General features: G+C 37.0%; 1 protein-coding gene across 2 annotated transcripts in view; it reads right to left on the bottom strand.

The window, feature by feature from the left end:
* Positions 1-17,110, bottom strand: part of LOC124645049 — a 125,457-nt gene that overhangs the window by 2,251 nt on the left and 106,096 nt on the right. The window contains exons 9-10 of one of the 2 annotated variants that reach the window (XM_047184782.1): positions 4,612-4,734; positions 1,893-2,096 (exon numbers count right to left, since the gene is read on the bottom strand). In XM_047184782.1, the coding sequence (XP_047040738.1) occupies positions 2,032-2,096; positions 4,612-4,734 (188 nt within the window). In that variant the 3' untranslated portion in view covers positions 1,893-2,031. The remainder of the gene's footprint in view (positions 1-1,892; positions 2,097-4,611; positions 4,735-17,110) is intronic. The other variant, XM_047184783.1, reaches the window with a different exon arrangement.

Below are 17,110 nucleotides of genomic sequence, written 5' to 3'. Positions count from 1 at the left end.
AATAGTTAATCACAATGTATGTATAGGTACCTACTTGTGATTTAACGATGTCTACAATGCAATAGATCGCTCAAGAAATTCATGGTAATGCAAAAATCACTTTTAAATATTCAGATATCTATTTTAAAATATCATGCAGTACTTTTGTCAATTTCCAAGCAATATTGAAAGTCATTCTATTCGAGTAGCGTTTGACTTGTAAATATAATCCACAGTGGTGGTTAAATGTATATATTAATTGCAGTGAAATAGAAGTCATTTTTTGCAATCTAATGGTCTAGGAGTCGTTTGTAGGTGTAAAATAAAATCCGAATTCTTTTTTTACATTAAATGGCAGTTACCCGACTAGACGGTCGGTGTCCTCAAAAAAGCTGTTAGGACGGAGCGACCTGCGGGCAGCCGAACTCCACTTAGGTCCCGGGGAATTAGGGACGTTACGAAGTAAAGCCTCAAAGTTTTGCGCACAATAGGTACCTATGTTCATATATTTCTATTGGTTTCAGCAGTTTCTTTGAAGACATGCGCGTGATCGAAGTTATCTCCGCCCCTGTGACGGCATCCGCCATTTAATGAGCTTGTGCGTTATGTAGGTAGGTACTATACTTATTTAATGATAAAAGTTTTATGTTTCTTTACATAATATGGTAGGCGTAGCTAACTGCTGTTCTATGGGCCAATACAAAAAACGCTGTCAACTAGTTTTTATATTAGTGTATAGATATAAATAGTTTTTTCCTCGAAAAGTACCTAATAAGTAAGTAATAATTCCATATTCGAAAAAAATTTCTTGTCTGTAAATTGTACCTCGTACTTGGCTATAATTTCTGTTTAGCCTATCTATTTACGTACCTATTATACTGACCTATCTGTGACTAATAGATAATTTAAATGAAATGAGTTTAGCCTGTCTATTTACGTACCTATTATACTGACCTATCTGTGACTATATAATAGATAATTTAAATGAAATGAGGCTCCAAACAGTTAAAGCCTCTCTCAATGACATGAAATTAGAGCAGCAGATGAAATTCGAGTTCAATCAATAGCATACATTAGTTTTGCTGTAACATAAGTTTAGTGATCGTTTATATCATGTGATAGAACCGCAATGGAGCTATCATACAGGGGCCCGATTCTCCTAAGTTAATAATGTCAAAATTGAATAGAAATCGAATCGCAATATGATCGCAATAGCAGTTTTAACCATATCGGGCATTCTGCTACTAATATAAGACCAATCGTATTCCAACGACATTCGATTGGTTTGCGATTGGTCTGCTATTTTGGTGATTTTGGTCTATACCGTAGTTTGCTCTGCAATCATATTGCAATCGTAGATCATTTGCAGACGAAATGATTCATTATTGAATGACAGAAAAGGATAAAAACGTTTATTTCAAAGAAAAAATAGCGGAATGCCACATACGCTTCAATCGTAATCGAGTCGTGATTGGATCGCAGTCGAATGTGAATCGTATGTCGCTTAAGTAAAATTAGGAGAACCGGGCCCCTGGTGTCATCCGCTGAGTCATTGGAATGCAGACAATGAATAATTTAATATTTTCTAAATTTTTGGTCTTCGTATGACATTTAAACGAAGCTTAGCCTGAAATTTAACCTGGTAAAAGTGCTGGATGCGCCACGACATGGTTTTTATTTAGACACTAATAGGTAGTGTGTGTAATTATCAATAGCGTAAACTACTATTTACCTATTTATCCACTTGCTTAACTTACAACTATGGAATTGGAATATACTCCCTCTATCTATCTAGGTACTCAATTTTCACGAACTACTTACTGAAAAAATGTACCTAAATAGTTGTGTGTAAGGTCATGGGGGACGCAGCTGAAACGTTAAGGTAAGGTACTTATAAGGTATGTATTACTCACCATCCAATGGTGGTGGTCGGTCAGTTTACAAAGAGTCCTTTTTAGAATCTTCTGCGGGCGGCACTCCGGCTGCGGACATTTTCCGTCGCTCGTTCCGAGCTCGGGAAACGGGCCGGTAATACTGCTCGCTGCGACGCCGTCAGCGCTCCGGCGCTGGCGCCTCGGACTCCAATTCCATCCACAATGAGGAGATGACGCGCGCCTCTGTATACATTTATCAACATTAGTACATATACAAGTTGTATACAATGACAATAGAGCCTCTTCTTGTTTTAGATACAGGTACTTAGTGTTTTAGTTACAAAATATGGCCAAAGTATTCTAGAATATGTCAAAGGAACAGATACAAAGGTACGAACGTCACGTAAAACGTCGAGCTTTGAAGCATGTAGATTATAGGTTGTCGCTTTTGAAGACCTGAAGAGGTATAAATATAACCTATCTCTCGTATCTCTCTCAAAATCAATCTATTTTATACGGGAACTCCAGAATATTATTAACTAAATACTTATTGAAATGACTTAAACGTGTACACGCACATATAGCTAAGATTGGCTCAAGAGCCGTGCTGATGAATTCACTATTAGCAGGCGAAACTTTTATGAAAGCTATTTACGTTCAATTAATATCAGATAAGTTTGAGGTATAACAAATCAATTCACTATTTCCCAAACCTCCAACAATAGATGTCTGATTGCCCCGACTTAGCTTTCATAGGCTTATGTACCTCTAGCATGATTATGAAACTACCTCTATAGAGTGTAACCTATCTTTCCTTCCTCCGTGAGTGGAACTAATTGTAACTGTTAGCTTCGTTGTTACGTGACAATAAATCAAGAATTCGCTCTAAGTAACAAAACACATTTAACGTTTTGGCTCATTCAACAAATCATCTCACGAGCTGTTGGGCTAAATATCGCCAAATATTCCCTCAGTCTAAAAGTAGGTGTCATTGTGTCAGAAAGTTGTCCTTACTCCATATCAACAGAATGTGTTATTTACTAGAGCGTTACTTCAGTCAACATGTAGCCGACCGACTCATATCCGCGGCGTCTCAAGTGTTTGTCCGAATGAATACGTATTGATGGCAAATATTGTGTTACACATAACTCGTAAAGACGAGACGCAGAAAAGCCTCGCACAAAGCAGCAAGGCGACATAATACCTATACACGTTGTGGTAAATTATAAATGGAGATATTATGGATTCTACCTTATGGCGAAACTTTTCCACTTCAACCTTTCAAAAAATCAGAAAGCCTATTCATACCTAAGTTTCCTGACTTATAAGTTATCTTCTTTTGCGAATCAATATTAATATCCAACTGCATGAGCAAGACTCATAGAAGTATTTTAGATCCTGATAGAAGTGGTGACCTTGCCTCTTGGGCCATATTATTGGCTATAAACTATTCCAACGGCAGCCACGTACAAATCGCAAATCACGCTATTGGACGTATGAGATAGTGATTAATGTTCAAGCAATTTCAGTACTTTTAGTTTGGTCCCACAACACACTTCTTCTCTTTGGCCGCAGAATAATGTTGGGACCAGCGGCCGCTAAAAGTTTCATGACATTAAACCGTTAATAGTCCTAGTTTCTCGCACATTGTTTTATAGTCCATTACATAAAGTAGGTAATATATGGCCTTTGTTCTTAGTTTGACCGAACCGATTTATAATTATCTGAACAAATATCAACACTATAAAGTTCTGTAAGCGACGTGTTTTCTTCTGTATTCATATAAGGCACTCTCGTTATTAGGTGAGTGGAGACAGTGACTACGAATCTGTATCTATATTTACATTATTCACTCGTGGAATCCGTGTTAATACAACCATATTTCTTGTGTCACCATCCGACTGGAAGGACAAGATAAAAACAAAATCTATATATTCTGAATAATGTGTAAAGATTAATATTTATTTTTCTATATAGTGAAAGGGGAGGAAGTTCCAATATTTATTATCATGGATGAGAAGTTAAATCTTCATTTCAATATCATTAGTAAAATATTTTATTAACATGTGCCTAGTAGATCTTGAAGAAAATATTCAAAGATAACAAAAGTAACTCGCCAGACACAATTTTTTACCTTTATTTTTATAGTTATATGTATGCCTCTTGAATTTTAAACTTCTGCCATTTATTTCTTCTTCATGATAAATTACAGAAACGTTGTATTGCGTTTCCAATTCACGCTTTCTAGGTTCTCTTAAGTTGTTGACGAGCACGTTGTACACTACATCAGGATGTTCCTTACATTTTGTGAGTTTTATGTCCAATTTTAATCATAATAAATTACTTGAAGTGGAAATGTATGTTAAGTTACCCTAACGTCATGCTTTTCAAAGTAAATATAATATATCTTACACGTGTACTCAGGTAACAGGAAAATAGGTTGAAAACTTCATCGTGACAACATTATGTTTCAAATATCAATTAGTGTAAAATACGTTAATTAGCGAAGTGTCGACACTTTCATGAACACACAAGTGGGTCCTATAGACTAAATAATTAAACACATCACGAAATGGTATGTCCTTAATGATATACATTTGATCCGTTGCTTACCAACATGATTGTCGAAAGTAGACTAACGAAGAAGTGAGATGACTTATCTACCGTGAACACGCAGTGCATCGATTATAAATTCACATATCCGCATACCTTGGTAGAATATGGCATTGGCACGGGCACTTTGGGAAATATTTCTCACCCGGTTTCTCGGTAGGACCTGGTTGAGAAGGAGCCTCCGTAGCCTCTTCAATGCAGCTTTGTTCGTCGGGGAATTGCACGTGCTTTTTGACAGCAGACCGGCTCGGCCTTGACAACACTGAAGCTGTTCACAGAATAAGAAAAAATATTAGCGAATCGTGCAAACATGTTCCTACGTCAAATAAGAGCGAAGGAAATGTCTCTTGGATATTATTTAAGTTACAGTTATGTATATGCGACGTAATTTCCCCTCAGCAAGGCAAAGGCCTCTTCTTATACAGAGGATGAATGAAGAGTAATTACCGCGCTCGCTCAGCGTTTCGATTTTATATCACCTAAACATGTTGCCTTAAGATGTTTAAAATAAATCTTGGAAAAAGTTTCAAGTCTTACCTAGTGTTTAAGTAATTATCCTTTTATGGGTGTACATACGATACATAAGCAACAGTTACTTAGATAAATAATTACTTAAATATAGTGCTTAGATAAGAGTGTCAAATGCTCGTGCACTATAATATGTCCTGCGCAGGTGGCTGAACTCCTGTTCTGAGAACAGCCGCCGTAGCCGAAATCGGCTTTAGACGCCATTATAGATAAGAGTAAAATATATTTTCACACTATCGTATGGTCATCCCGCAGTAAGCTTTTCAAATATATGTACCGCCATGAGTGTGTCCAGTCGTCCGCAAACTCGTCACTGTCAGGTTTGGCGTCCGAGAGCGCGTGAGTGTGTTTGTCGGGTCTGGGTCGTGCTATGACGTGACTCACAGGCAGGGCGCCTTTTATTATGGAAAGGTATGTGGGAAATGCAGAAATGTACGGTAAATTTTTCTTTGTATATAAAGCATTGGATTTGCAATAAATATCACATAAGCAGTAAGATGTATTTTGGAATTTTCATGACATGTATAAAGTTTCAACCCCGAAAAAAAGGTGCACATATAATTATCATATAACAAACAGTCACACACAAAGGTATAAGCCTCAAAAATTTGTAAGGGAGCGTTTTGTGCACTTCACAATAGTACTTGCCATTTTGTAACCCGCTACCTCCGGCCCGAGGTTCAGATTCTTTGGGTTCGGGACCATCTCGACCCTTAACCAGATTAACGTTCGTAGTAACGTTTTGGCTGTCGAGATTAAAACGCTGTGGCGGGCTGTTCTTATCTGTTTGAGAATTATATAACAAATATGTCAAAACAATATTGGAACCGATTAAACTTCTTTTTAAAAGTTTTATTAAAAAAACGTTTCAAAACATTTAAGCCAAGCATCCATAAAGATGATGGACGATCAAGCTTAAAGTTTTAGTTAAATAAGTCTTAAAATGTACGACCTCATAATTAACTAATAAAGAAATCTGCCTATAATATTCCGGATTTCCTCCTATCTACTACCGGGGATAAAAAGAGGTCAAGAACGATCTTGAAAGTGTATCTCATATTTAACCCACTTAGGGTGTCTGTTTTTCGCCAGTAATGGCTAGATTAAAATACTTGCCGGATTGCAACCCGCTGGATTTTGCTCGATAACCAGATTTCTGAACATCCGGCCCTTGGCGACCTCTAACGACATTAACGATTGCAGTAACGCGTTGGCATTTTGGTTTAGGACGGGGCGGCAGCCTGTTTTCATCTGTTCGAGAATTATACGCATAACACAGTCTTTCATAAAAAAAATGAGACAGTCATGTTTGTGAAAAAAGTGATTGTAATTTCATCAGATTTGCAGGCACTGACGTCAGACGTATTTACCTAAGCAAAGAAATGTTTAATTCCCTGTCATATAATTCGTGTATACAACGTGAAGTGTCATATTGAATTTAGTTTTACAGAATTTAGTTTCGAGTTATTCTTAAGGGATCTCAAGTTAAGCTATGGTATGTTGACCTATTTGAAAAGATTGTACGGACCCTATGAAAACCTTCATATTACGTCACAGTGGTACTTGCCGGTTTGTAACCCACGACCTCTCGCTCGAGGATCAAAGTCTCTAGCCTCCGGGCCATCACCAACATTACTGACAGAAACATTTCCAATAACGGGTTTGTAGTTGAGATTAGAACGCTGTGGTAGCTTGCTCTTATCTGTTTGGGATTACAAGAAACATATTGATCAAAAGCACGAAAATTTTTTAAGAGCCAAATTCAGTCGGAATGTCCAATGTCCAAAATAAGCTGTGCTGTGCAATAAAATGCGTAATTAACTAATGTTTTTGTGTACAATGAAACATCGATCGCACTTACGAAAAGATGGATCACACGTGGATGAAAGAAAAATATGAAAATAATTGACAGTCTGCGATAGAAAATCAGTGATATAACTGAATATGAATCCCAAATGAACCATTTTTATGTATGAAAAATACTCACAGCCACTCAGGAATAATCTGGTCAAATCAAAAGCCTGCCGTAGGTATATGATCGTCCCAGTTTTTGAAATTGGTTATGTCACATTGTATTGAGATCGATCTATCATCACTGACAGCACTATTGTTGCCAATAAGCCTGAATGTGGTGATAGATCGACAACAGCGGCCATTGATTCATAAGTCTCTTACGACTAGATTTTGGTGAAGGATATAAGATACTCCGTTACCTTTACCAGACTTGAAAAAGTGTATAAAAAAAATCTTATAAAGGGTGACAAGGTTGCTTGAAAAAGCGTTTAACCCGTTGTATGCTGGACCTCAGATATACGCGAGACACAATTAATTTTCTATTGTTTTATAATTAGCATATAATTAATTAGCAAATAGACATATAAGCGGTTAAAAATATATTATACCCTGCAAGGTATAGCTATAATTTTGTTATTGTTATTGATTGAAAACGGTTCATTCTGGTTCTAAAGGTCACACGAGATATTTTTAACCAAGTTTATTGGTTAATAGATATCTACTGTGAAGGGCCCCTTGACACACCTGGCTGTTTCATAAAGATCTGTCGTTGTCTAAAATGGCATTTCAACTGAAAGCAACTTTAAAATAATCTTTACCATTTTCAAAACACCGTTCAACGGCTTTCACCTTTTTATAATTGACCGAAGTAGGGCGAAGAGCCATGAATTAAGCCCGTGTACCTATAAAACAACATTTAATAATTTAAAGAAGAAACTTTTTTGTTTTTAATGGGCTCTGAAACTACTGAGCCAATTTGAATAAATTCTTTCACTATTGCGATCCAGTTAGGGGAAGAAGTTTCCCCGAGAGCCGAATAAAACCGCGGGAAACAGCTCGTTTGAAAGATGGTATACTTACCTAGTATCTCTATCTACAGGGTGTATCGTACCTAATCACATTAAATCCTATCAGATAATATTCTATGATGAATTGTAAAAAAATAACCTTATCCTTAACCTGTCATTTTTAGTTTTTATAATTTGCAACAACATGTGTAAAGCAGAGATAAAGTTAGGAGTATCGACTGTTTTGACCATTTGACAGCTGTCAGTTTTCAAGGGAGAATTTCAGTTGTTTGTTGTTATGACTGACTCTTATAAAGGTGTTCTAATTCTCGCACATTTTCTACTAGCTTCTGCCTGTCCCATCCTGTCCCTTATGCCAGCGACTACGGGGTCAGCAAAATCAAAGATCTGAATCGTCTGATATTGAATTTTAAGGGCCCGTTGACTTGAAAACAACGGAATATGCATAGCCATTAGAAATGTTCCATATATTTAATTTTTGTACTTTAACGGCAAAAGCACAGCAGACTAAACAAAACGCTGAGAACTGAACCACAATAGACGTGACCATAGGGATAAAAGTAGTGATTCTAATTAGTCCGCATTTAAGTGGTGTGTGGCAAAAATATTACACGTTATTACGTAAAAAACATTAAATGTTACTGAGATGACAAAGTCGTGATGACTTAGTGGAAGTCGTGGTGGTTTAGTGGGTAGAGAACCAATCTCTCAAGTATGAGCGTGCGTCTTTGATTCCAGGTCTGGCAAGTACCTGCCAATGCAACTTTTCTAAGTTCGTATGTACTTTCTACGTATATTTTGGATACCAATGACCGTTATTTGGAGGGGATGTTAAACTGTAGGTTCCGGCTGTCATTGAACATTCTTGGCAGCCGTTATGGGTAGTCAGAAGCCAGTAAGTCTGACCAGTTTTACCGAGGGGTGTTGGGTTGAGCGGTTAACCGGGTTGTGGAGGTCAAATAGGCAGTCGCTCTTTGTAGAACACTGGTACTCAGTTGCATCGTGACTGGAAGTCGACCCTAACATAATTGGGACAAAGGCTCTTGAGATAATAACGACAATAATAATGAGATATAAGCACCGCAGGACATCTAAGGCGACGGATGACGGGGAGTAGCGACCCCGCGGGGCATATATACTGAGTTCTCCAGGGAGAGTATACTGTCCCCCATCTCCGGCCGGTCGGAGTGAACCATGACGGGGGTAGGTCTCACGCCTCTGGCTTGGCTTGACCATCCAGAGTGAGCAGGGTTAGTAGCCCTGCTCGGAGGATAGGTGCCTCGTGGTAAGTGACCCACAGGGAGCGCGTAATCTGCGTTTAAAATCCGCCGAGGTATCCTCACACTTCAGCCGCTCATGTCCCTGTTGCCCTCTTGTTGCTATTCAGTGACTGATTCCCGGGGGCCCAGTAAGTGAGCTGGCGAGTCTCCACCTGCCATTTTTACATGTATCTAATACATTGTCATCGGCAGGTGCCATAGTTCCCGTAGTTTCCCCATTCCTAGTCCATTAGCATCGCATCACAATAGCCCAAGTAGTATTCATCCTCAGTTAGCAATGGTATAGCACAGATTGTCTTTTCTTTTAACGACGTCCACCGGGGATTGTCCTTGGGTTCATTTCTATAGTGTATAAAGGGATAATTGTCGGTTTTGTGTCACCATTTCATTAAAGTTGTCTCAAAAGGGCTTCAGCGCGGCCTCACGTTTGCCTCCCAAAAATTCGGAACTCTGTAGCCCCGAGGTCTGGAAGAGACATACAAAATAATAATGAGATATATATAACGCAACAAATTCGGAGAGTGGGGGCTCGTGACGCCACGTCTAGGTATGTAAAATTTGTACTAAGCAGTGACTTAACACAAAATTCAAGCGTGTTATATCTTCGTTATTATTTGTTTGTGAGAAGGAGAAAAGAAAAAAATACGTGTCCATTATTTTAGGGTTATCTAAAAGACGGACTAATTATTTTACTTTTTTTGATTCACCATACCTATTTCATAACATTCATTTCTATACATTTCAAGTGTAGTATTGCTCTTGAAGTTCCACATCAGGTGTTCCAGATCTTCGATGTTTATACGTCAAAATAGAGAGTGCTTATCAGATTGAACCACTTTTGCTAAAACGTCATATCTTTATAAGCTATAGTCTAGCTGGGCCCCTGGAGTTCCACATCAGGTGTTTTAGATCTTCAATTTGTATAAGTCAATAGGAAGTGCTTATCAAATTGAACAACTTTTGCTAAAACGGCATATCTGTATATGGTACAGAGAAGCTGGGCTCTTGGGGTTTCACATCAGGTGTTCCAGATCTTCAAATTTATTATCTCAGCTGAAAATGCTCATCACATGAAACAATTTTTGCCATGGCACCATTTTTGTACCTCTTATAGTTTTGTTGGTCTGTTGGTGTTCTGCATCAGGTCTTCAAGTTTCGAAGATAAATTATAGCCTATATGTTGACCAGGCTTAATACTGACACAACAAAGAAAAAATCATTGAAATCCGTTCAGTAGTTCGGAAGATTAGCGTGTACAAACAAACAGACATACAGACATACAGACATACAGACATACAGACATACAGACAGTATTTTTTTTTTGGATTTGTGCTCCATTACTGTTTCTAAGCCCCACCCAATTATTATTTTTTTAATATATTCAATGTACAGACACAGTTTTTTTACAGATTTATTATATGTATAGATAAGTATGTTTCAAAAAATCATTTATTTTATTTTTAGGTTTATATATTTTTTTTTCTTTGTGTTAATCGACATATATCAACAAGTATATTAACGTATTTAATTTAATGTGATTAGGTACGACACACCCAATTTATCTGCTTCAAAAACAGCAGGAGTCATATCGTATATAGTAGCTATATATTTAAACGTAGTGTAAACAAGCCCAGCGTTGGCTGTTACATAAACCATTACAATTAACGACTTGTTAGACACGGCTTTATACCCGTGACGTCACTCCTTAATCACCAAAGTTATATCCACTTCACAGACAATATCAGATGAATAGTTTTGCTTTATGAATCCAGGTGCCGTAACATGTTTTAGCCTCAATTGATCACTGTCGCTTTTGTACTGATAATTCAATATCTGTCTGCCATTACTTAGAGGGAATTGGGACCCCAAATTATCTGCAGGCTTGTAGCCAGAGTTTGCCATTCACGCGACAGCCCATCCATCAGGTTGGTTGTGTACGATATCAGAAATATTACGATGGAGGATAATCGACTGAAACTTTTACGACCCCATTAATTAACTGGGGGAAAAAATAAAAAAATCAAACAATATGAGGTCTTGTAATCCGGTGATGATAATAGGGAATTTGCGAAAAACAAGAAACCTACAATTGTTTTTTTCTCAGAAGCATTCGTACGGCATGTAATGAACAGTTATGTTTCCAATCAGATGTTTTATCAACATGATCTGATTGTCCTGAATTGGACAAATGACTTGAAATGAAAATTGTTAGGTACTACAGAACCTCTGAAAAGAGTTAACATTTTTGGTAAGTGTGTTATATAATAAATAAATTAAAAAACAACTACAAGTATTTCAAATACTTCTATTATTATCACCGATTACCTAACATTGCTAATTCTGTCCGAGTAACGTAGGTCTCTAGAACGCGGGTGAAACCGCAAGAAACCTTACTACATAGTGGCGAAGCTCGTAGGGTAAAAAAAAAACGATGAGTCAAATTGAGAATCTACTCCCTATTTTTGGAAGTCGGTTACCTAAAGGAATTTGATAATAAACAACGTGACATAGACGACACGCAAGTAAACATTTTTCAGTAAGCAAAGATGTTTTCCCTAATTTTGAAAAGTTTGAGAAGTCATACAGATAGTTCAACTCAGATTTGCGCGCGGCCCTATGTGTGCGTCGGCTTGTAAATATACAACTTTCATTCGTGTGACAGTGACGTCGTCCGAGCATGACGTGTTCTCATCGCTTTTTGTTATGGGTACAGTCGTTTACGAAAATGTCTAGTTCTTGACGGAGAAAATGTTTTAAGGAGTCAGGTAGCGTTTCAAAAAAATGAAACAACATTCAAAGCTTTTTATTATTACATTTTACAGTTTATCATTATTTTCTCATACGGCTTTTCAAATTGACATTGACAGTATCTAAGAAATAAATGAAGTGAAATATCTAAGATGAATTAAATACTCCTTACATATTTTCTAGCTCGGGGTACGCGGACAATAAATAAATGTGTGGACTAAGAATGTAAAAGACCTATAATTTAGTATAATAATGGAAACAAAATGTGTGGGGAATTTTAAAAAATTATATTGCTTCGCATAATGTCGACCAAAATAAGACGGAAATAATGAAACTCATAAATGAACGTTTAAGTCAAATTGATGAAGGGATGTTGGGTAATACTTGTCGACATGTACAAAAGAAAAAAGAAGAATACTATAGACATTTTGACATGGAGTCAGAATTTATAATTAACATTGGTGAAAGTAGCGAATCCGAAAATTCATCATTTGATTTTTCAAGTAGCGATACAGAATCATTATAAATAAATAAACTAAATTACGTAATAACTGTACTTTAAACAGCCGTATACAACCCCTAAATAACTGTATTTGTACCCGACTGTACCTCTTGTCACGCACACAAAGTCACTGTATATGTACAAGGGTTACCCACACATAGGGCCGCGCGCACGACTGAGTTGAACTTACTATAAGAACTTTTGATTTATGACTTTCACGTTGCTGTCTTTTTAAATCGTAACTTAGTTGAAAGAGTTTTGGTGACTTTTCTATTGTTTGCAAGGAAATTATTACGGACAAGTTTGACCTTTTATGAAAATTCTTTAGGTGTAAAATTATTTTTATTACTTACCTTTTTTAGCTCCACCTCAGTTTTGAAAAGAACTCTTTTCAAAAAAGCGCTTTGATTGGTTAAATTCAATTCCAAGTAAAGTTTGTTTTTTAAAACCCAAAAAGAAGTTAACGAGTTTTAGGATGTCCTACTTTTGTGTAGATAGGTCAAGAGAAAACGTATGATTTTGCTATAACCTATGCAATCGTATTTGAAGTAGGGATCAACGACGTGATTGCATAACTTTGACAGCAGCGCTCGGCTATATCCTCGCTTAGAGCGAAGAGGTTAATGTATTCGGAAGCATATGTTTTTCTTAAATAATCTTTTTACCCATTAATATTTATTAGAGGCATTTGAATGAGGAGGATGTCAATCTAAATTGTAAGATTTATCATTACTTACATATTTTTATCCCGCAGCTCCTGAATTACGATATGACAGTATTTATTTTGTGGTTGAGACTTTGGAGACTTTTAATATCCGGAACTCCTTATTTTGACATTTTTTTCCGTATGTAGACAATAATGCCAGAAATTGTGATTAATCTTAAATGCCGATCCGTTGTGGTTGTAATATGTTTAATTGTCAATATATCATAATCAAATAATTATGTAGTGATAGTTGATTGGTTGTTCGAGTGACTGGTGGCAATGAATGAGAGTAATGATATCACAACAGTTTTGTTTACCTATATGATTCCATTTGGTGAAATTCTAAACAACAATTATGGCACGTTTTGCAGTCAGATGAAATCATGGCCCCGGCTCACTCATGGTATGATAGGTACATAGAACCATGTGCTTTTGTGATAAAAAGCCCTTTAAACTTTACTTACTTAAAATACTTTTGCTGTTTTGTGGTCGTGGCTCTGAGCTTTCTGCTGTAAGTGGCCTAGGAACTAAAAGTGTTGAATAATTAACAACATCTGCCTCTCGTAACATAGGTTGTGGTATGACAGGCGCTTTTGTAAGCATGCCAAATTATAGTCGCATAAAATGTAGACTTAATGCGGGGCATCTTCATGGCTAAGTATAGCAAAGTTTACTATCACTGAAGTTTAGGCCACTTCATTATACATATTCATACTATCTTGCACATAATTTAAGTACCGACTGTCAGACTGTATCAGTCTACAGAATAAACAGGTACCTATGCCCAATCAAAATATTTATCTCTTTCTTAGTAAAAATCATACAGAGGCTTATTTTCAAATTGTGATCTTCAACAAATTAACATTTTACAACAGAGATGTTTTACTTGAGCGTTAGGTAATTCTATAGCAAAATGTGTGCCTGTTATGTTCATATTCCTGATCTTCTCCTTACTTTTAAAGTTAGCAATTTCAGAGAAGCATATCACCAGCAGCGGAGTATGATAGCCTGAATTGATCTCTCGCACTTTCAGCTCCTAGCGCAGTTTCAATTTTCGCTCGCTTCAACAGTTTTTTAGGGTTCCGTACCTCGAAAGGAAAAAACGGAACCCTTATAGGATCACTTTGTTGTCCGTCTGTCTGTCTGTCTGTCTGTCAAGACCCTTTATCTTAAGAACGCGTGGACGTATCAAGCTGAAATTCACATGAAATACTCGAGTCTATTGCCCCTTTAAGCTGTGAAAATATCAAACTTCTAAGCCAAGCCAATCAAAAGATACAACCGATTATGTCGATATTTTCAACAAATTTTCGACACTCGCAAAGGAATCAAAACCTACAGGGTACTTCCCGTAAACTCAGAATCTTGAAATTTGGCATGAAGCATTGTCATATCATGCAAATATAGGAAAAATTGCGAAAATCAAATTTTTTTAGTTATATAATATAATAAAAATATTTTAATAAAATGAAACTTACTACCTTATTTCTCACGAACGAATAAAGGTACCAAATTGAAATTTATACCAAATACCTAGGTCTATTGTCCCTTTAAGCAATGAAAAAATCAAACTTCTAAGTTAAAGCGATCAAAAGATACAGCAGTTTTACCGAAACCTTAGACGAATTTCCGTTACACGCTAGGGAATCAAAACCTACAAGGTACTTCCCGTGAACTCAGAATCTTGAAATTCGGCACGAAGCAACGTTATGTAGTACAGATAAAGGAAAAATTGCGAATATGATAAATTTGAAGTTACATAAAATATAAAAATATTATTTTTGCTTACATGACATAAAATATATTTTTTTTAATAATTATAAACTTACTACCTACCCTTTCACATATGAACGCGTAGAGATATTACAGTTGAAATTCATATCAAACACTTCTTAAATCTAATTGTCTCTAAACTGTGAAACATTTTAAATCATTCAAAGGTCATTGGGCACCTTAGTATGGAAATCATACCCACGGCGGATACGAACGAAATATAGCACAGTATAATGATAAAGGCTCTGATTTACTATGGCATTAGTCGCATCAATGTGAACCATGGAAATCTAGAGAAAATCAGGTGTAAACATCAAATATTTTCCTCATTTCAATGGGAATTTAAACGACCAAGTTTGACGGATTTGAGAAATCATTTCTTTGTAGTGAAAGAGTATACTCGCCGTTTATTTCCATTGTCATCAGGTCAGGATCTGATGATGGAAATCCTGAGAAATCGAGGGCAACTATCAGAAATTGTAGGCATGCATAGGATTAAAACTTGATTCTCAGATGTGTGTCTGGTGATACTATCAAACAGTGAAGGTTTAGAGCTTACCTGATGATGAAGACGTGAGAAAGTCGAGAGAACTCTATGTATGTTTAAAAAAATAAAAGATCCCATTAGTAGTGAATTCTCATCACCTAAAATAAAATAAGCTCCAACACAAGGTTACGTTATAAATTGTAAACGAGTTCCCATAACCATATCTGATCTTTGCTATCGATCCCACAATGGCAGTTAAACCTATCTATGTGGAAAGACTTCGCCAATACGAATAAAATAAGCCCAAACACGTGGTAGTTGCAACATACCGTGGAGGAGGAGTTCCCTCGACTCTCTGTAGTCTCCATAATCAAATCAGCTCCAAACCTTCACTGTTTACCAGTACCCTCAAAAATATACTCACATGTCTGGTTTTGACTCGATGCGTGCCTACAATATTCAAGAGTTGCCCTCGATTTCTCAGGGTTTCCAGATCCTCATCAGGTCCTGGTCATCCGAATTGGCATCTTCCTTCTTTATGAAAAGTCTTTAACAATAAAAACTAGCATTGCAACCTGTACAATCCTCTGAAACTGCTTGTCTTTTATATTTTTCAAACGATCCTGGACATTCGTCTCCATGGAATTTTAATAAAATATTTATATTCAAAGAAACGTCATACCATTCTCCACGATTTAAAACTACTTTGATTCATGTCCACCAATTTTACAAAGCGGGTCAGATATGCCCAATGACCTTTAAGACATAATTAGTTATTTTCAATCAGATTTCTGAATGATGACTATAAAATGTTGTATATGTCACCGTAAGATTACAAACATCGTTAGATTACAATCTATCTCGAGAGTTTGTAAACTGTCGAATTATTGTAAACCGTAACACCTGATTGCAATTTAACGCATTATTTTTCGCTATATTATAATCTATCGATGAGAAATTGTCAAATTGTCAACTGTCCGAAAGCTCTCCCTGATTGGTCAGTCTTTTTGTAAGATCGAGAGCGATGTAGAGCGGTCAAATTGTCAACTGGCGTAGAACGGAATGCATCTTGCGCGCTGATTGGTAGAACGTCAAAAAAGACAATGTTCTTTGCAACTCCCGGTGTCACAGCTCTTTGACGTGCAAAAATAAGTGACGGTTTAATTTTTTATAAAATCAAAAATTGTACTTAATTTTTAAGACTCAAATTACACACAATTAAAAATTGTATTAAAAATTGAAGTTAGTGACGAAAACGAATCGCTGCAAAACCGACTCCACGTAGTCTTGTCTGCCCTACCCCTAGAGTGCAATTCAAAACCGCGTAGGCGCGAAGGGGCGAGGCGGCCTGCGAGCTGAGGCGCAGGTAGTTTCAGCGCTCGCCGCCGCGGCTGAGGCTGGCCGGCTCCGCCGGCCAGCAAGCCGAAGCTGCGGTGGTGAGCGTGAAAACCATCTGCGACGATAAGCTCGCATGGGACCGCCGGAGCCCCGCAGCGCCGGAGCCGTGACAGAAGTTATGCTTGCTGCATGTTGCATGCTTACTTCCATGCTGGGTCAATTAATATGGGATGTGTTATATTTTAAACAAAAAACTCAGTAGGTACGAGTTAAAAAATTAGAAGGTAAATAAATATTTTTATGATGTCATTTAATAGTATTTAAGAAGTTTACTGTTAGAATGCATGCTACAAATTTAGATGCAAAAAAATAACCATCATGCTGAGTTGTATTTAGAGTGGAAGATAACTCGTGGCTAAGATAGTATTATTTAGATGCTCGACGCTTTATTAATTGTGGC

This window comes from Helicoverpa zea, chromosome 31 (genome assembly GCF_022581195.2).
Source record: "Helicoverpa zea isolate HzStark_Cry1AcR chromosome 31, ilHelZeax1.1, whole genome shotgun sequence".
Lineage (NCBI taxonomy): Eukaryota > Metazoa > Arthropoda > Insecta > Lepidoptera > Noctuidae > Helicoverpa > Helicoverpa zea.
This window is presented reverse-complemented; position numbering and strand designations above follow the sequence as displayed.